Here is a 17,021-nt window from a genome sequence, read left to right as displayed (position 1 = left end):
AAAGACAAAAAACAATAAAATGTGACTTAAATTAACAGCTAAATGGAATTGTTAGGAGAGGACTGCTAGTTATGTCTGCTTTTTATCACAGCATTCAGAGGGCATAAGACAACACACACACACACACACACACACGCACCCTTGTTCAGGCTCATATGGTGCGGGCTGATGGGAAAGCTGCTACAGTCAAACAGCAGCTGTCTCCAACAATGTATCTGTTAAACTGCCAGTCCATCAGTCTTGTGTCTATCTCAGCAGCGGCAGCGCCTCTCTGGATAAGCTCCTGGTTTCATAAATCCTGCGCGTTACTGACAGCGAGATGTCCCCGGTTCCATCTTCCGCAGCTGTAGGAATGTGAGAGGAGGACTGTTTTATGACAGTCTCCTTCTGTTAGACCTAACACGAGCGAGTCCTGATAAGAAGAAGCCTCGGTGCCCACCGGACAGCAGAGGCTTTTACGGCTGATTAGAAGCAGCCACCTGCACTGCGCCGCTTGACGCACACCAAGAAACTTTGTTCGCCCAGTGCACTATCAGCTCATTAAGATTTAGTTTTACTAATAAAACCTTCATTCAGTCCACTTTCTCTCCAATACACTTGAGGGAATGACATTTTAAGTTTCTATCAGGCATATATAATTAAATGTAAATATGTCAGGCATAGATTTCAAAGAATACATTTTTAGATAAAAACCTATTTTATCTAAACATAGGTTTTCACAAGACACCTGAATGGCTTTGACATTGAAGTTTAGGTAAAAACTGTGCAGATTGCAATAAGGTGCCACCCCTGGCACCAATCAGAAGCCTTGGACCATTCAAAAATACTTTCAAAATGAGTTCTATCTGTTTTTTCACAGATAGAAGTGTGACTTGCTGTATTTCACTGATAAATAAAACTTTCACTCTGCAGAACAAAAATAATCCATTAATTGCAATAAAACGTAATTGTAGCTGGAATGAGATACAAGGCAGCTGAATTTCTAAACTGCATTTATGTCTTTAACCGAACTCTAATTAATTGCTATCCTGACGTCCAGACACCCATGTTGAAAATCTCTGAGAAAATCCTCCCCGCAACGCTGTGAATCATTTAAAAAAAACAAAAAACAAAAAAAAACAAATTCTCTGCCCTGTGCTTTACGTGGGCGTGTTTGTGTTTCTCATTCCTAAATGTATTTAGCGTTCCCGTCTCTGACACCATAAATTTCATTTTGAATGTCCCTCGAGGTGCACGAATCTGGAGCAGCCCACTAAAGAACAGGATGGGAACACGCAGCCCCCGTGCACAAACCTCTGACCTCAGACACAAATAAAACAAATCAATAAACAACTGGCCGGAAACCCCCCACCCCTGTGTTCCGTCTCGAAACTCCAAACCAACTTTTTAAAATTATTATCATAGTTCTGCGGCAGAATGAGACATCAGAGGGGGCAAGTCTTCAATAAAATGAACATGTTGGCTGTCGCGCCACAGAAATGAAAAAGCACTTTTTACTTGTTTATTTGATCTATTTAACTTTCTGGTTGTGATTAATGGCTGTGATGATGGCCTGCACATTGCTGCTATTCTTCACACACACAGTCGCATATAAACCGTGTTTCCGCGTCTGTTTTTTTTCGGTTGACTCTCTTGCAAACAATGTTAATACCTGATATTGCAGATGGGTTGCTCTCCTGTTCGTTGTTTATAATGTGGCTCCTCAGAAATAACACTGGAACATAAACAGAAGGGGAACATTTGGGCTGCTAACCCTCTGATGTCGTCAGTGTGGGACGGGAAAAAGTGAAGTGAAAATGACATGAAATTGGTTTAAGAAAATAAAAAACAGAGGGATTAAGGTCATCTGGTACTTAAGGTAAGAAACATCTCAAATGAGACAAAATGCTTGAAAAAGAGATGACAAATCAGAAATAATTTTACATGGTCAGTATGTCGCATTCAAATCAGACTGGTCACTACCAGTGGAGCCGGTTGGAAAGGTCGAGTGTCACTGCAGGGGTGATGCTCAACATGTGTCACCAACTTGTGACCAGTTGCACTTAAGTAAACTCCTGCCAAAGCCAGAGGACAAACTTCAATGCCGTTTTTTGCTCGTCTCTTACTGAGCAAACCTAGTCTAGAAACTGCTGCTGTTAAAGCGTTGACGCTTCCTGTTCTGTGAAATCCAGTCTGCAACTACAGCCTTTATCATCTAAAACGATAGTCTGGAGTGAAAATGATGCCGTTGGGAGTCGTTCAAAATGGAACAGATAGAATTCAGTTTACACCAAAGGGATGACTCCTCGGACAAAGGCGTCTCACACTCCGTCAACCATTGTTTCAGTAGAAAAACAAACATAGTGGATGTCCAAGTCAGTATAAGCACTGTAAAAACTGCACACTCTAAAACATCTATATATTTTCCAGTCCATTTTTTTGCACCAGCTACTGGGAGAATTCCATTACAGTCAGCCTGATGTGGAAGCATAAATATATTTGATGATTTGAGTTTATGGAGGCTATGACTTGCTTGGGAGCAGTAAAATAATTCCGCTGACACCACACGGCTGAAGACAACCTGGACAAACAATCGTTAACGACCAAGCCGAGGACTATCTCGCCACCCCTGCCATCGTCATGCTGGTTAAATCAGGCTCAGAACTGGGCTTGAAACCTTGTGCTGTGTGGCAAGCCTTTTCAATCCAGCTGGCTTGCAAGGTGGGGAGGTCACCAAAAGGATGTTTGAAAGAGGATAACTGGATAAATGGAGAAAAGAAGGGGAAGAGCATACATAGACTGTCGGACAGCAGGAAGGAAGCATGTAAACACTTCCTGTCAGCCATGTCTCCCACAGTCGTACCGAGACATGGGTGGATTTAGTCCCACCGAGCGGCTACACAGCTCATATGTTTTTGTTGGATAGTTTTTTTTTTTTGACTCATTTCCTGGAGATCCAAATTTTTTCTACATGCTGCCCCGGGGACAAATGGGGCTCTGCTCCCCTGGAGGAGATCAGGGGTTAGTAGGGGGAAAAGACTCGAGGGGCAAGCGTTGGAAGACTGAGAGGGTCCACAACTGGATGCCCTGAGGAGGACTCAGGCAGAAAAAATAAACATCTGTAGATGATGTTTAAATATCTATTAGCGAGTGTTTAGATCTCCTGGCTGAAGTCGGAAAGGTCAGCTCTACAAACGACCCTTCAGGCGGAAACCGAAAAAAAAGGAAAAGAAAATCTCTTCTGTCAAAGCCTTTTAGGTGACTGTGCTGAAGATGGTAACGATCGCCAGAGGTGCAGAGAGCGTGAGGAGAGTTTCAGGGTGAACAAACATAAAATAAAAAAAACAAAAGATTTGGAATCAAACTCTAACCAACCGTGGGAAAGCCAAAACCTTTCTGCCTGGCGGATGAACCACCAGGCAAATTTGGAGCTTGCAAAACTCTGTGTCGCAACACGCTCCTCTGACTCATCTATTTAAAAATTTTGGACGTGTGAACGTGACAAAGGAATGGAAACAGACGACACGCAGCCACTTGTCACTCGCTCTTGTTTATCTGCTGCTGGCTCCTTATTGAGCCGCCCATTTAGCGCCAGGCCACTCTGCGCCAGGAGACGGGTGTTCCGCGGCGGCAGTTTCTGCACGGCACGTGCACAGGCACAGGCATGTGCGTGAAGATGTGACAGCATCCAGACCAAAGCGAAAGGGCTGCTAATGGCCAGCAGTTACGCTGATTGTGTGTGTGTGTGTGTGTGTGTGTGTGTGTGTGTGTGTGTGTGTGTGTGTGTGTGTGTGTGTGTGTGTGTGTGTGTGTGTGTGTGTGTGTGTGTCCAGGATCGGAGGGGGTGGTGCTGAGAACAGATCTACTCGGACCTCCAGTTTTCCCAGGGGCCACTGGGGGCCCGACACCTGTGCAATTGCCTCACATTGGAGGAATGAGACGTCTGCAGACTGCCGTCCAATCACACGTGGTCTAAACAGGACACAGCTGTGTGTGTGTGTGTGTGTGTGTGTGTGTGTGTGTGTGTGTGTGTGTGTGTGTGTGTGTGTGTGTGTGTGTGTGTGTGTGTGTGTGTGTGTGTGTGTGTGTGTGAAGCTGTGAATACGCCACACGGTCTCAAATGAGGTGTTGCCTCTCACCTCGGAGACCAACCACCTGCGCGGCTGCACCGTGTGAATACTACGTCTGGAGTGCACGTCCGCGTGGAAGCCCGCCGCGGGCGTGTCTGCCTTCATAATCCCGCTGTTACACTTATCGGGGTGATCGGAATGACACGGCAGCTTCCTTGGCCGACGCGCACCTTCGGTGGGACGCAAAGGAGAAAATTAAATTTCCTCCTCCGGCGTGTCGGCCTCTGATGGCTGTGCGCTGCACTCTGGGGCACCAAGGTATTTTTATTGGATTATATATGGAGTGTGACAGACTTGAGGGGCCACATGCGCCATGGTGGTGTGAAAAAAAAAGTAATCAAGTCGCCTTTTGACTGGTGAGACTCGGAGAAGTTGTGACCTCCAAGGGCTCTGGGAACATACTTGGATAGATAAGAGATCCATAGAATAACTTACAATAAACATAGGTCGTTTAATATTTCATCAATAAAAATTAAAGACCAGGAGAGGTTAACTGCTGTTTTCTGAACATCTCAATCAATGAATATTGCCAGGATGCTCTTTATAAAGATGTGAGAATGGGATTACTAGGGGTTCAGTCATTCTGGATTGAAACTAACTGAAACTAAAATATGTAATCTAAATATTTTAACAATGTAGTTGTAGTATAAATTGGAGACAGATAAAGCACAGCACCAATCAGATGGTAGAGTTTCAGCAGAAGAAGAGTATTTAAATGATAAAAACGGTTTACACTGGAACATCTTATTTTCACAATAAGGCCTACTTGAAGAAAATATCTTAAAAAATTGTTTAACAAGTAGTTGTTGTGATAAAATCTATGCACTTCATGTCCAAGCAGTGCAGTTTGACTTCCATTACGTGAGACTCTTGGCGTTCTTTTAATTTGTTTTCATTGTTGGCATCCGACAGCAGTTGCATCTGTTCCGCCTTTTTAGAACATTTTGACAGGGATTTACTGGTGAGAATGAGCCAACGGCACTGCAATGGGAAAATCCGAAAGTGCAAAAGGGATTTATAGAGAGAGCCCCAGCTGTGGCAGTGACTGGCACTACCATCAGTGTCAGGAAAACCCATGTAATGCTTCTGTGTCTTTTTGGACCCACCAGCTCATCCAACTGGACCAGTCCTCAGCCCAGTTAGGCTAGAATGTAATCCTTCCCTCCCTCCCAAACTTCCCTCCAGAGACTTCAGCGCAAGTTTCTGGTCAGTTTGCAAGCAAGTAAACCAGGGTAAAGTTCAGTGCTGGTACGTGATGTTCAAGCTTGAGATAACGGATTCTCAGGTCACACCGATCTTGGTAAATTGTATTAGTTGCATGTTGTGGAGATTAAATAGAAGATAGTTTTGCATAATTTTGGAAAGTTTGTACCATGTTTTTTGTACTCTGGTGAGAGGCCTGAATCCAATTATCATGCTGGAGATATGACAATGTCAGAGACGAAGGGATAAATATGAGAGCACTTAAAGAGAGATGTAACTGTTTTCACTGCAGTTTGCCTCTGACATGGGCTTCAAAACAAGGCCTGATGGGGAACACATGCCCGCTGTTACCGTGGTGATCTGCAAATGCAGTCACGTTTTTTCCTACAGGCCCCTCTTTATTGACCTTAACGTTTCCTGAATGCTTGCCTGAGAACCGAACGTATACATCGCGGAGGACATCCTCTGTGTTCTTTACCCAAGATGGGTAGATATTTGTTGTCCGATATTTTTCGATTTTCTGCATGCATGTGTTTGTGGGAGATGGATTAAACTCCTTACAGAGGGATTCCACATGAGACTAATGTAGTAACAGATGGACAAATAGTGGAAGCGTGTCTTTACATTATGATTGACAGATTTCTGTTGTATTTCTCTGGAATAGGGTCAACAAAAAAACCCCACCTGGAATTATTTTCCTCGGTTATGCTCAGGCCGTTGATAACATAGAACAACAGCACAATGTAACCGTGCGGGGCCTCAACTCTCTAAATGCTGCACACGGACTGTGAGAGTGAGGCTATATTCTCAAAATGCACATTTTTCTTTCCAAACTTCTCCAGGCCTGTAACATCCAGGCTGACCGTAAAAACACCATCAAAGTTCAACACATGCTGGTTTTAGACTTTTTTTTGGACCAAAAAAAGTCTACATTATGACCAAGCATCTTTTTTATGATTGCTAAAAGATGCTGCTTAAAATGGTCTTCAATTTATTGTAGCACCATGCCATCCATCCATCCATCCATCCATCCATCCGTTTTCAATACCCGCTTCATCCTGAGCTCAGGGTCACAAGGTTCTTCTGGAGCCTATCCAAATTCTGCACTCTTATTTTGAGGTACATATCCGCCGGTTTGTCTGCTCTAACAGAAGAACTCTTGTTGCCGCCATGACCTTGAAGTGTGCAACTGAGCCTTTTATAGACTCTTTAAGTCAAAATCCCAGCCAGCTGAGGGTCAAACTTGGCCTTTGTCGCCTGCTTTTGTTGATTTTCAAGTCAGCCAGAGGAGCTCATGGCAGAAATATGTGATCTTGTGATGTTCCTTTCGATAAATTATGTGGCAGGAAACTTGGTGTGTAAAGGCTGCTGTGTCCCATCTTCTTCTTCGAAAGTCTTTGAATGGCATGCGCCATGAAAGAGTCAGTGTTCCACACCCATACTGATCATTCAGAATCTAAGGGGTGGTGGTGACATGGAGGAAATGGACTTGAAGAGCCCATTTGCAAGTTTACTCTTTGCTTATTGTTACTCAAGAACACACAGAGACTTTGATTTCTGTAAAAGCACAAATGCAACAGCCACTTATCAGTTTTCCTGGGTGTATTCTTGGACAGCTGTCTTCTGTCTTAGAATCTGAGCTCCTCTCTAAACATTTTAAACCCTCTCAGCTTTAAGTTTCACAGAGGAAGAAACATGCCATTGGTCTCTGCTGAATTCCTTTTTCCAACTTTCTCAGAGCCACCCCCCAGTTACTGTGCAAGAGTTCCAGTGATAGCAGCAGGTTTTGGATTCACTCCCCCGCCTTCCACTCAAGCACACACTCTTTGCAAATTCAGCCTTTTTTTATTTCAATTTTTTTTTTTTTTTACACTTTTTTATTAAAGCTGGTACTTTTGGCCTGTTCTAGGTCCAGGATGGGAGGAGAAGAATAGTTCGATGATTAGAGAGGATGTGCCTTCTGATTAGGCGGACGATTCCAAGCTGCCACTATTCTTCAAGACTGGTCCTATGAGATGGGAACTGACGTGTGGTGAGGTTGAGAAATCAGTGTCTAGACTTATCTCTTGTCTTCTAATGACAGCTGACTGATGGAAATGCAGTGGCAATCGGGGGCCTCAGCATGAATTTGATGCAGTGGTTTGAAGAGAGGGCTGTGTGAGCCCCTCCAGCGATCTTTTACCTCACTTCCTGGGTTTGAGGGTCATTGGGGGAAAAGGAACAAGAGTCCAGTCAACTTTATTCCTGATAAATCTGTTCTGTACATCACTGTGATGTTGTTAGTGTTGTAGTTTAGGCCATTACTGGAAATTTCACCTCTCTGCTTTTAACACATTTTCGAATGGCCAATTATTGGCTTTCTCGCTTCATGCTTGGAGGTTACATCATCACCTCTTGGTTTTTTATCTGACATCCAGCATACACAGGTGTGGGCAAGATTATATTCAAGGAGTCTCATATAAAAATGCTGTACTGTGTACATCAATCTTGAAAGACAGGCTGAAAAAAAAGGTTTTGGTGCTCTGAAACGTCGCCGTTTGTTACCTATGTTGCACCACATGTCCATTCATCAGTCCAAACATTCACTATATGGCCAGATGCTACAAATTTGCTGTCTATATAAAGTCATGTGAATCCTGAAATCATCTTTTTTGATTAGAGTCTGATTGTAATCTACGGTCCACCCACACACATCACAAGAGCAGGGCCAAAGGTGCGTTTCTAAAGGACAGAAAGCTGGCTGCAGTTTCCATGAATCAGGAGCCAGCATGGGAAACTGTGAGAAAATTTCATTTTCTGTTGGCCTTGATGCTGAGAAAGCAAGAGGCCAGGAATCTGGAAACCACCAGTACAGGCGCCATTGGTGAAAACACATTCAAAAGGCTCTTTGATCTTTTCTGACTGTGTAACCGTCATCCTGTCCCCTGACACGCCAGGAAGCGGGGACAGTGGCGCTAACTGGGATACGGAACGTATGTACATGTTATTTTCACCAGCGGGTGGAAATATTTGTTGTTTATACTGACGTCCAAGTGCACAGGCGAATGTTATTCACGCACATACAAAAACAGGCACCCGTCAATATTAAAAAAGATCAGTGGATTGTCATTGTGCACAGCTTCCTGAGATGTGTGTCATTTCCTGTCCCACATCAGCTGTGGCCAATTTTCCCATGGTGGAAAAGAGAGCATCACATCACGGTCCGTAAAAGGATTTCTGTCCCTTGTCCTGTCTGCCTGGTTTCCTGTGCAGGGGGGAGCCGATAGAGGCTTTTAGATAGATACTGGTAATCTTCAAGACAACTTTGTCCAGTGCCACTCCCTGCTTCTCGAAAGGGAAATTGGGAAAAATTGGAGTACAAAGGACAGCATTGATGCGGCGGAATACATTTCCTTATGCAGTGCAGATGGACCTATTTTAATGGCAGAAGAAAAGATCAAAAAACTTGTGCTTTATTTGTGAGCATTTTAAGTATGAGAGGTGCTTTATTCTCTCATTCCTAATCTGTGTGCAACATTTCTTTGATTCACTTCCACGTCTATTCTCTCACGGCAGTTTTTTTCACATTGGAAAAAGGGTTTCAGGATTTTGGGCCGTTTGTTGTGGGAAGCCTGATATTTCTCTGCACGCCTGCACTGCGCTCTCAGCCAGAGTCGTGGGCGGCTTCGCTGGATGCTCCACTTGCCAAAATGTTGCTCCCGACCCAGAAAGCAGATGAAATTAATACATTGTAGTTGGAACCAAACAATCTGTTTCATTCATCGACTGCCTCTCCTGCACAATCTGTCTCTTGTCCCGATTGCAAATTGTATCTGTAATACACCACACATGGCATTGTTGCTGGGAGACTGTGAAGGACAAGAATTCGTGGCTTACCTCAAGTGAACCCCCGGAAACTGAGACGTACTCACTGTTTGAGGGAGCTGCGCAACAAATCCTTCACACGATTCTGACATAGCAGCGATAGAAGGAACCCCCGGCAAACAGTGGCCTTTTGTACTGTCATAGCAAAATCTTGCATTTATTTTTTTACCCATGTTTCATTATCCTTATTGAACGCCCGATATGCATCGTCTACTGGGAAGAGATTGAATGGAAGAAAAACTTTGTTGTACTTTGTTACATAAAGTCCCTTGATTATGCTAGAGGGGGGCAGTGGAGATTGTGCTAAAGTCCTGCGGCCCGGCACCACATGACCCACGGACCAGTACCAGTCCGCGGCCCAGGGGTTGGGGACCACTGGTTTATATTGCACATGCATTTAACTTTTAGAGCTGCCCTTCATTTACTGCAGAACCTTTACATTTGAGTCAAAGATCTCATTCCTCATCTCTTTCCAATTTGAATTCAAATATGAATGAAATAAAAATAACAGTAAGCCATGGAATCAACAACAAAATTGGAACGAACTGAAACAACCCTGGTTGTATAGCACGCAGCACTCTGCCAACATGTTGCCTCAACTGTGGCCGTTATATATCCATTAACAACAACTTCCTAAACAGCACAGCTGTGTCAGGTTCCATCCAGTGCGGACAGCTGCGGAGGATAAACGAGGTTCCATTCTTGCGAAGCGCTCTTTGCCGTGACTCTCCTCCAGGGACAGACTTGGATGGGGGAGACGGACATGCAGCAGGGGCCAAGCGGGATAAAAACATCTGTTCTAGTCAGTCTTCATTTGCAGTGCATTTGCAAACACATCAGTTGGATATAATGCGCGGAAGGAAAACACTGCACTGGATCGTGTCAAGCATGAAACTCTCGGGCCTTTGGACAATTTACAGCTTTAACATGGATGTAATAAATCCCAAAACAGGAAGTGATGCCTTGCTGCTGCCTTTCTGTCACTATAGGTTTCATCTGAGGAAACCAGATATGTAAACGACTTGTTGTTGTTTGTTTTTCTCTTCACACATATTTGCTCCCCTGTTTTCTTTTTTTGGGGCCCTTTTATGTCTCCATCCTCATCCACACTTTGCCGCTGATTGTCTGATGTCCTTTCCTGTAAATGACACAGGGGAGGAGCAGGAAGAGGAAAGTATTCTGCTGACCCCAGTCCTCAGACTTCTTGCATCCTTCATATGTGGAATGTGGAATGTGAAACTTCCTGTCTCTGTCTCCTTACGCCTTCTTGCAGGGGTTTCCTGTATCCGCAGGAGGGGTGTGCGGGTCAAAGGTCGAGCCTACTGTAACTCCCAGCACATGCCAGGCTACAGTTGCTACACCATTCCTTTCTTCACCTCTGCATTTATCAAGAATGGCTCCCTCAGGAACTGCTTGGGTAGAGGTTGTTCTTTGAAAAAAAAAAAAAAAAAAAAAAATTCCTACAGTTTATCTCAGTCCACAGCTGCAGTTGAATGAACTCACTTTATAAAAGAAACCGACTAAATTCAAGTAGATGGGCATTGTTTTACCTTAACAGGATATATGCTTTTGTGCTGCATTTATGAAGCAGCAAATTGAGTTCATTTTGTGTTTAGGATAGAAAGATAAATGGGGTTACTACAGATTTTAGGCAGTTTGGGACGCTGAAAGGAAAAATCCTGTAGAAAAAAAAATCCTTTGAGATAAGATAAACTGGAGAACTGTTCAACTTTATCCTGATTTAAATGTGTTCATGTTTGATGCTAAACGTGTGTGACCGCATTGCTGTGGCGAAAAGGTGTTTGCTGGTTGGGTGTGTGTGGGCGGGCGGGGGCTTTCTGATGATAAAACACCCAGACTAATCATCTCAACTGTTTTATAATCTTGCGCATGTCTGACGTAAAAAATAATACGACTCTTAAGCCATGTGGAGTCTTGGCCAGTCATGCTGAGCTTGTTATCTCAAGATGTTTAGTCTACGTCTGTCTCGACTTCAAACCGCTGGTTCCTATCTTTCTGCCAAATGGGTCTCCTACACTATTTTCACCACCGACCCATTTTGCTTTTTTTTTCTGGACTTTGCAGCTGCTTTGACATCCTTGAGTCTTCGGCGGAAGTCTTAGTTGCTTAGTGGTCCAATGTATTGCTCAGCTTTTCAACCCTCTTCCTCGAAGGCTGAATTTCAATGAAATAACAGCCAGGTCCATGATGTTTAGTGTTGAACAACTGATTAAATTGTTTGTTGGTCAATTCCACGATTTGTTTCCATGATTCTGCAATTGTGGAAGACACAGTGGCCGACATGGGCCTTGATTCTCCATAGTCTGTTTTTGTTATGCGGTTGTGATGCCTTGAGAGCAAGAGATGGAGATGCTTTGCACGAAAGTAACAGTGAAAGGGAGAAAATAATGGACTCACCCTGGCACCCTTCTCTGGGAAACATTTACAGCCTCCGCTGCAGTCTCTCCCTCCACAGGGTCCGCTGTGCTTCTTCCCACCCTGGAAAAAAAAACATAAAAGGAGACAACAGGAATGTTAGAGCTGAACAACTTGGGGTCGCCCCAAGAGTGTCACACTTTTTTGGAGAGATTGCCTGTGAGCATCTTGGCTTTGTCAGTCAAAATCCCCTTTTGGGACAAAAAAATAACAACCTCTGCAAAAGTCAGCATCCTCCTGCCTTGTGCACCGGGACGCGGTGTGGGGCAAGCTGTTGTGTACTGTAGGTGTGACCGGCTGTGTTTGTGTAAACTGTGGTTTCTGCCTCCACTTTTTTTTGACCAGCAATGGTCCGATGCGCCAGTGCGGGGGACTGTAATGCTGCTTGTGTGCGTACATGGGTCTGGTGTACAGAAGAAGGAAGCTTTGGCTGCGGCCGCACTGACTCATAATCGAGGCGAAATAGATAGCCGTGTGTCCGCGAGGAACCCATTCATCAGGGGCCTGCCACCAGCATGGGCAATTTGTCTTCGGATATGCGCATACCGACAAAACCACCCACCGTCACGATCCGATCTGGGGACCAGCGTCGACATGACGTGATCAAAGACGGCGGGAACAGACAAAGGGGGTTTCCCGACCTGCAGGTCAAAGGTTTCAGGCCCCCGAGGTAGTTGAGATAGCCATGGACGCTAAACGAGGCAGAATGGAGTCCTCTTTCTGTGGAAACTGGCTATGTAAAATACAAGGTCCCCCTACCCCACCATCCCGCCCACCAACTCATCAGAAGCAGAAGTCAGCTACGAGTGTGGAGACAGTGTGACATTTAACCGACGCCTGCAAAACAGATATCAGGATATGAGCTCAAATCCAGAACTAGAATTAACTAATGATGTGTGTGAGTCACAGTTAAGTGCTGTTTGGACCCTGCAGCTGTTTTGGTGCATCTTCTTTTCAACACATGAAGGAACACATTGCTTTTTCTTTCTTTTCTTTTTTTTTTTTTAACAGTTTCCAATGTCCCCCGGAGGATTTCACACAGGAACAGCAACGATGAGCGCTCTCACTGTGGAAAGCATCTGTCCCCCCTGAGACTCTCCCTAGTTTATCAAGTAGCGTGAAAAAAGGCCTTTTAATGGCTTTTCAACCAGCATGCATGAGTCATACTTGGACTGGGGCTACGCAGTGGGGGTCTGTGTAGCCGCCTGTGACGTTTCTCCCGTGTCTCTGCCTACGTCTTCAACCTACGCAGTCATTCCAGAGCCTGCTTAGACAGCAAACGCCTCGATATGCGCCCCTGCCTTCCATTAGGAGAAGCCAGAAGTGACCACTCAGTGGCGACAGCGGCGACAAAAACAGTAAGAATCGGAATAATTCTCGCTCTCCTCACGTTGACGGCGGATCCTGTTGCTCACAAAGGCCACATTGAGGCTCGCCTTGTGCACAAAGACTTTCTTTTACCACGGAGACGCCGGCACTTAATGAGCCCCTATCTGCACAGCACAAAAGACTCTCTGCCCCTCTCGTATGGAATGCAGCAAACTGCATTTCTTGGTGACCTCTCCTTGGATCTAAGGACTTGTTTGATATGGCTAAAACGTGCTGGTATGGGTTTAATTTAGCCCGCGCGCACGGAAGCACGAGACACTTTATCTCGTCACAAAATGACGCTCACCCTAACCTTCATTCCCTTTTTTAAACGGAATAATTGGAATTTATTAAGTCATGCCAAAAAAACAACTAAACTAAATACAAAGCCTAGTTTAGAGATGACTACCTTTACAATATTTTTAGCGCCAGGCATCCAGACGAACGTGTCGTCCTAATAAGGAAGCAACAGAGTCAGAGGAATGACCTTTCTTCGCACTGATGTGGTCCAAAACAAAGATAACCAAGTGCGTCATCTCCGTGCAGACACAAAGGAGCGAGTCCCTCCGAGGCAGTTGCACGGTACGGAGCAGCGCAGCACCAATTTAAATTGACACTTTACAGGCTTAAAATAGTAGAGGTTACAGGACAATAGGACTGAGCTGCAGTATCCTGTTTTCAGCGCATAGCATAGTGACCCACGCTTTGTCAAAATCACCTTTTCCACACTGATGGTTGGGGATGTCGGAAGAGGAAAGACGGACTATCCCGAGATGTGTTTTTTTTTTCCCCTGGCACAGCCATTATCTTTTGACCTTTGTTTGATGAGCCTGAAGGACATCCGTCCAATAAAGTTTGTCTTCAGGACCACAAGTGCTGCTGACTTTCTTCACACTTTTGGTTCCTTTTTTAGTCTCCTTGAACTGTGGGAGCAGAAGTTGCGCTAAATGTATGTGATGTGCTCATACAACTATCATCATTGTTAAACAAATGGATTACTAAGGTTTCAATTGTTTTTGAATTAAAACTTCTCCTATTTTCTGTCTTTTAAATGTTGCTTTTTTAAGCGCTTATCTGCTCAACACCTTTGTTTGGGGTATCGCTGCATTATTTTAAATTAATTAAATTATTTACTTACTAAAATGTTTATCATTTTAAAACGTAGAACCTTATTAAATCATAATGGTGAACTTACGATTAGCCCTCAAAAGCTCTGGACTAAACCATTAATGAAGGAAGTACATTACCAGCAAACAATCTTCCAAAGCCAAACCATTTGGCAAAAAGGGTCACGTCCAGCTCAAAGTAGAGAAGAAGTAGATGGACAATCCTCAACACAACAGCAGGCGGTCATGCAGAATATGATCGTAAATCTGACACCTATGGGGAGCAGCAGCGGCCGACCTGTCTCCAAGTGAAAACCTAGATGATGCAGACCAGACTCAACATTTGTCTGCGAGTCAGAAAAACATGCTACAAGGCAGAAGATGCAGAGCAAAGTGCCTGCCGGCAGACGTCCATTTAGATGTCATCCTGCGTTGTGTCTTGTTAAAGAGATACATGAATGATGCATGTCTGAAATCCAAAAAGTGTAAAACGAGAACCTGTTCTGCTGAGTATTTGGTTGTGATATCTGTCATCAAATGGTGTGTGTGTGAACGTGGAAACTATGGTCTGTTGCTCTGATCTGATTCTACAAGAACGCTTACGTCTGGCTCTTGGTTTACAGTTTACAGATCTTCTATATCCTGTGAACCTCCATCTGCGGGCTTCCTCTCTGCTCTACGGTCTTCTGCCCTGCTTCAAAAAGCACCAGTAAACAACATAAACAGGCACACACGTACACACACACACACACACACATCCCACTCCCACTCTTCGCCGTGTACAAATGAACCTGTGCATCTGTTTATACTCTGCCTGGACCACACATGGCCAGGAACCATGAAGCGATGCTTTAGAAAGGATGGAAGAGTTTACACGTCGAGGTAGCCGCTCGCTGTTGTTCACCATGGTCGAATTCTGAGCCAGAAAACTGAAAGCTACTGTTCCTCTGCCAAGTTTCTTCGTTTTGAAGTGTGTTTATGATTTTTTTTCCCTTTTCGGGCGGGGCAACAATAAGTAGCAATGCTAAAACAATTAAAGAACAACCCACACCCTGTTTTCCCTGGACGGGTGTCTAATGTTTGAGCCAGTGACATTGCGTTTCTCCTTCCCAACCTTGCTTTGACAACACTTCCTTCTAAGACCAACTGATATGCTGTGTGAAAACAGCTGGCAAATATTTTTAGGAGTGGTCAAATTGGTCAAAGATGCTGACTGTTTTGTTGCCTCCCCGGTGGGACTAAAAATGTTGTTTGCTCCAAATCCTTGGAGTGTTTAGGGATGTAACACTGCTCCACTTGGAGCCTGGAATGAAAAATGAAGACCTGAAAATACGTAGAGAATATTTGACCTTTTAAACAAAGACTATTTATTAAGGATTCACTATTTTTAGCTTCATGGCCCAACCCTTCTATTTGTGCCGCCATTTTTATAAACACAAGCATGGCTAAATGCTGAAGACAACTGTTGCAACAAAGCGATCCTATCTGGGAGGTCCTCATGTGGAAATGTTTGCAAACTGCAACCTCATATCGAATTGCTATCGGCACATTCAGAAATTGGGTTTAGAAATTGTGGGGAAAGATGGAAGCGAATATTGAGGACCTGCACATTATTTACAGAGGGGCCACTGAAAGCCCCTGGCATTGAGTCTGGGGGTTTTGAACTCCACTCCCGGATGCTTTGTTGCTATCTGTGGCTGTCCTCAACCTACCTGGCCATGGCCACGTCCCTGTACTTTAGACAGTAGGTTTACCACTGCGCTAACCACTTCCAAACACTTCCTGTCAGTGTCAGGAGGAGCCAAAATCAACAGAGCATCCCAGCCAGGATGAACAGGATGAGGGGAAGACTAAAACAGGGGATGCATGCAGACAAAACAAACTGCAGTCAAACTATAAATACAGATACAGCAGGATTTAAAACAGCGACTATAAGCCTAGGAAGGCAAAGAAACAAGGTCATTAGGAGGGGGTTGGTATTGGTATTCCAGAAAACATTAAACTACTGCTGCAGAAATAATGGAAAGAAAGGAAGAAATGAAAGTGCGAAAATATATTTCCAACTAAAATCACAGCAGCTATCACATTGTATTGAGAACAGTGAGATTAAATGCTTGCCTTCTTCTGGTCGTTTACAAATTAAAGCAACGATTTGTTTCAAATTTTGGTGAAAATTTGAGGCAAACTGTTAGAAAACAACAAGGAAACAAACACAGAAATTGTGAGAACACAATGTGTTCCTGTCAGATCCAACTGTACTGACAGAGAACACTTAAAGGAACTTGACAAATGTTCAAGAAAGGCTCGTGTTTCTCATTTGCTGCTGTTAAAACAAGGCGGCTGTTAACAGATCAGCCCTTGTGAAATAAGACGACCATCGGGACGTGGAAAAGACAACCTCTCACCCCGTGATGGTTTCTCAGTTTTCGCACATGAAACGACAAGACGGACCATAAACGGTGTTTTGCGGGAGGCCCCCTGTCGTCTGTTCAAATCTGTCCGAGTATCGAATGGAGACAGATGACAAGTAGAGCAGAATGTCTGATGTAAGATTTGATGGTGACAAGGTTTGAACCCAACACTTTTGTGGGAAAACACAGCTGGCTAAGAGAGTTCCTTGATCGAACAACTATGGCAATGAAGGCATTTCATCACTTGGGTCAAAGATTAATTAGTTGGTCTACATGGAAGCATGACAGTTGAGGATTCCAAATATCATAGCTTGAGCATCCAACCTTTGATCTTTCCACATTAGCCCACGCCAGTGACCTAGTTCCTTCTACAATGACTTGTGCCCCCGTGCAAGACTTGTTCAATCACCAGTCAACTTCAAAAGACAGGAGAGCAATACTGCTTACATAGTCCTGCCAGTAGGTGGACTTGTTTGTTCAAATGTAAATCAACTTGACAATTTCAGCATAATTTGAGGTTTTGA

General features: G+C 44.2%; 2 protein-coding genes across 3 annotated transcripts in view; one reads left to right on the top strand and one right to left on the bottom strand.

Annotated features, from left to right (window-relative positions):
- The window catches only part of col4a1 (collagen, type IV, alpha 1), a 61,136-nt gene that overhangs the window by 3,813 nt on the left and 40,302 nt on the right, over positions 1-17,021 (top strand). The gene's annotated exons all lie outside the window — the stretch shown is intronic.
- The window catches only part of col4a2 (collagen, type IV, alpha 2), a 44,143-nt gene that overhangs the window by 17,586 nt on the left and 9,536 nt on the right, over positions 1-17,021 (bottom strand). For both annotated transcript variants that reach the window (XM_076014656.1, XM_076014655.1), the window contains exon 4: positions 11,595-11,675. In XM_076014656.1, the coding sequence (XP_075870771.1) occupies positions 11,595-11,675 (81 nt within the window). The remainder of the gene's footprint in view (positions 1-11,594; positions 11,676-17,021) is intronic.

Source organism: Nelusetta ayraudi, unplaced genomic scaffold (assembly GCF_046127955.1).
Source record: "Nelusetta ayraudi isolate G7.1 ecotype Tasmania unplaced genomic scaffold, CSIRO-AGI_Nayr_v1 ptg000169l, whole genome shotgun sequence".
Taxonomy (NCBI): Eukaryota; Metazoa; Chordata; class Actinopteri; order Tetraodontiformes; family Monacanthidae; genus Nelusetta; species Nelusetta ayraudi.
The sequence above is the reverse complement of the archived record's forward strand: the minus strand, read 5'-3'. Positions and strand labels throughout refer to the sequence as shown.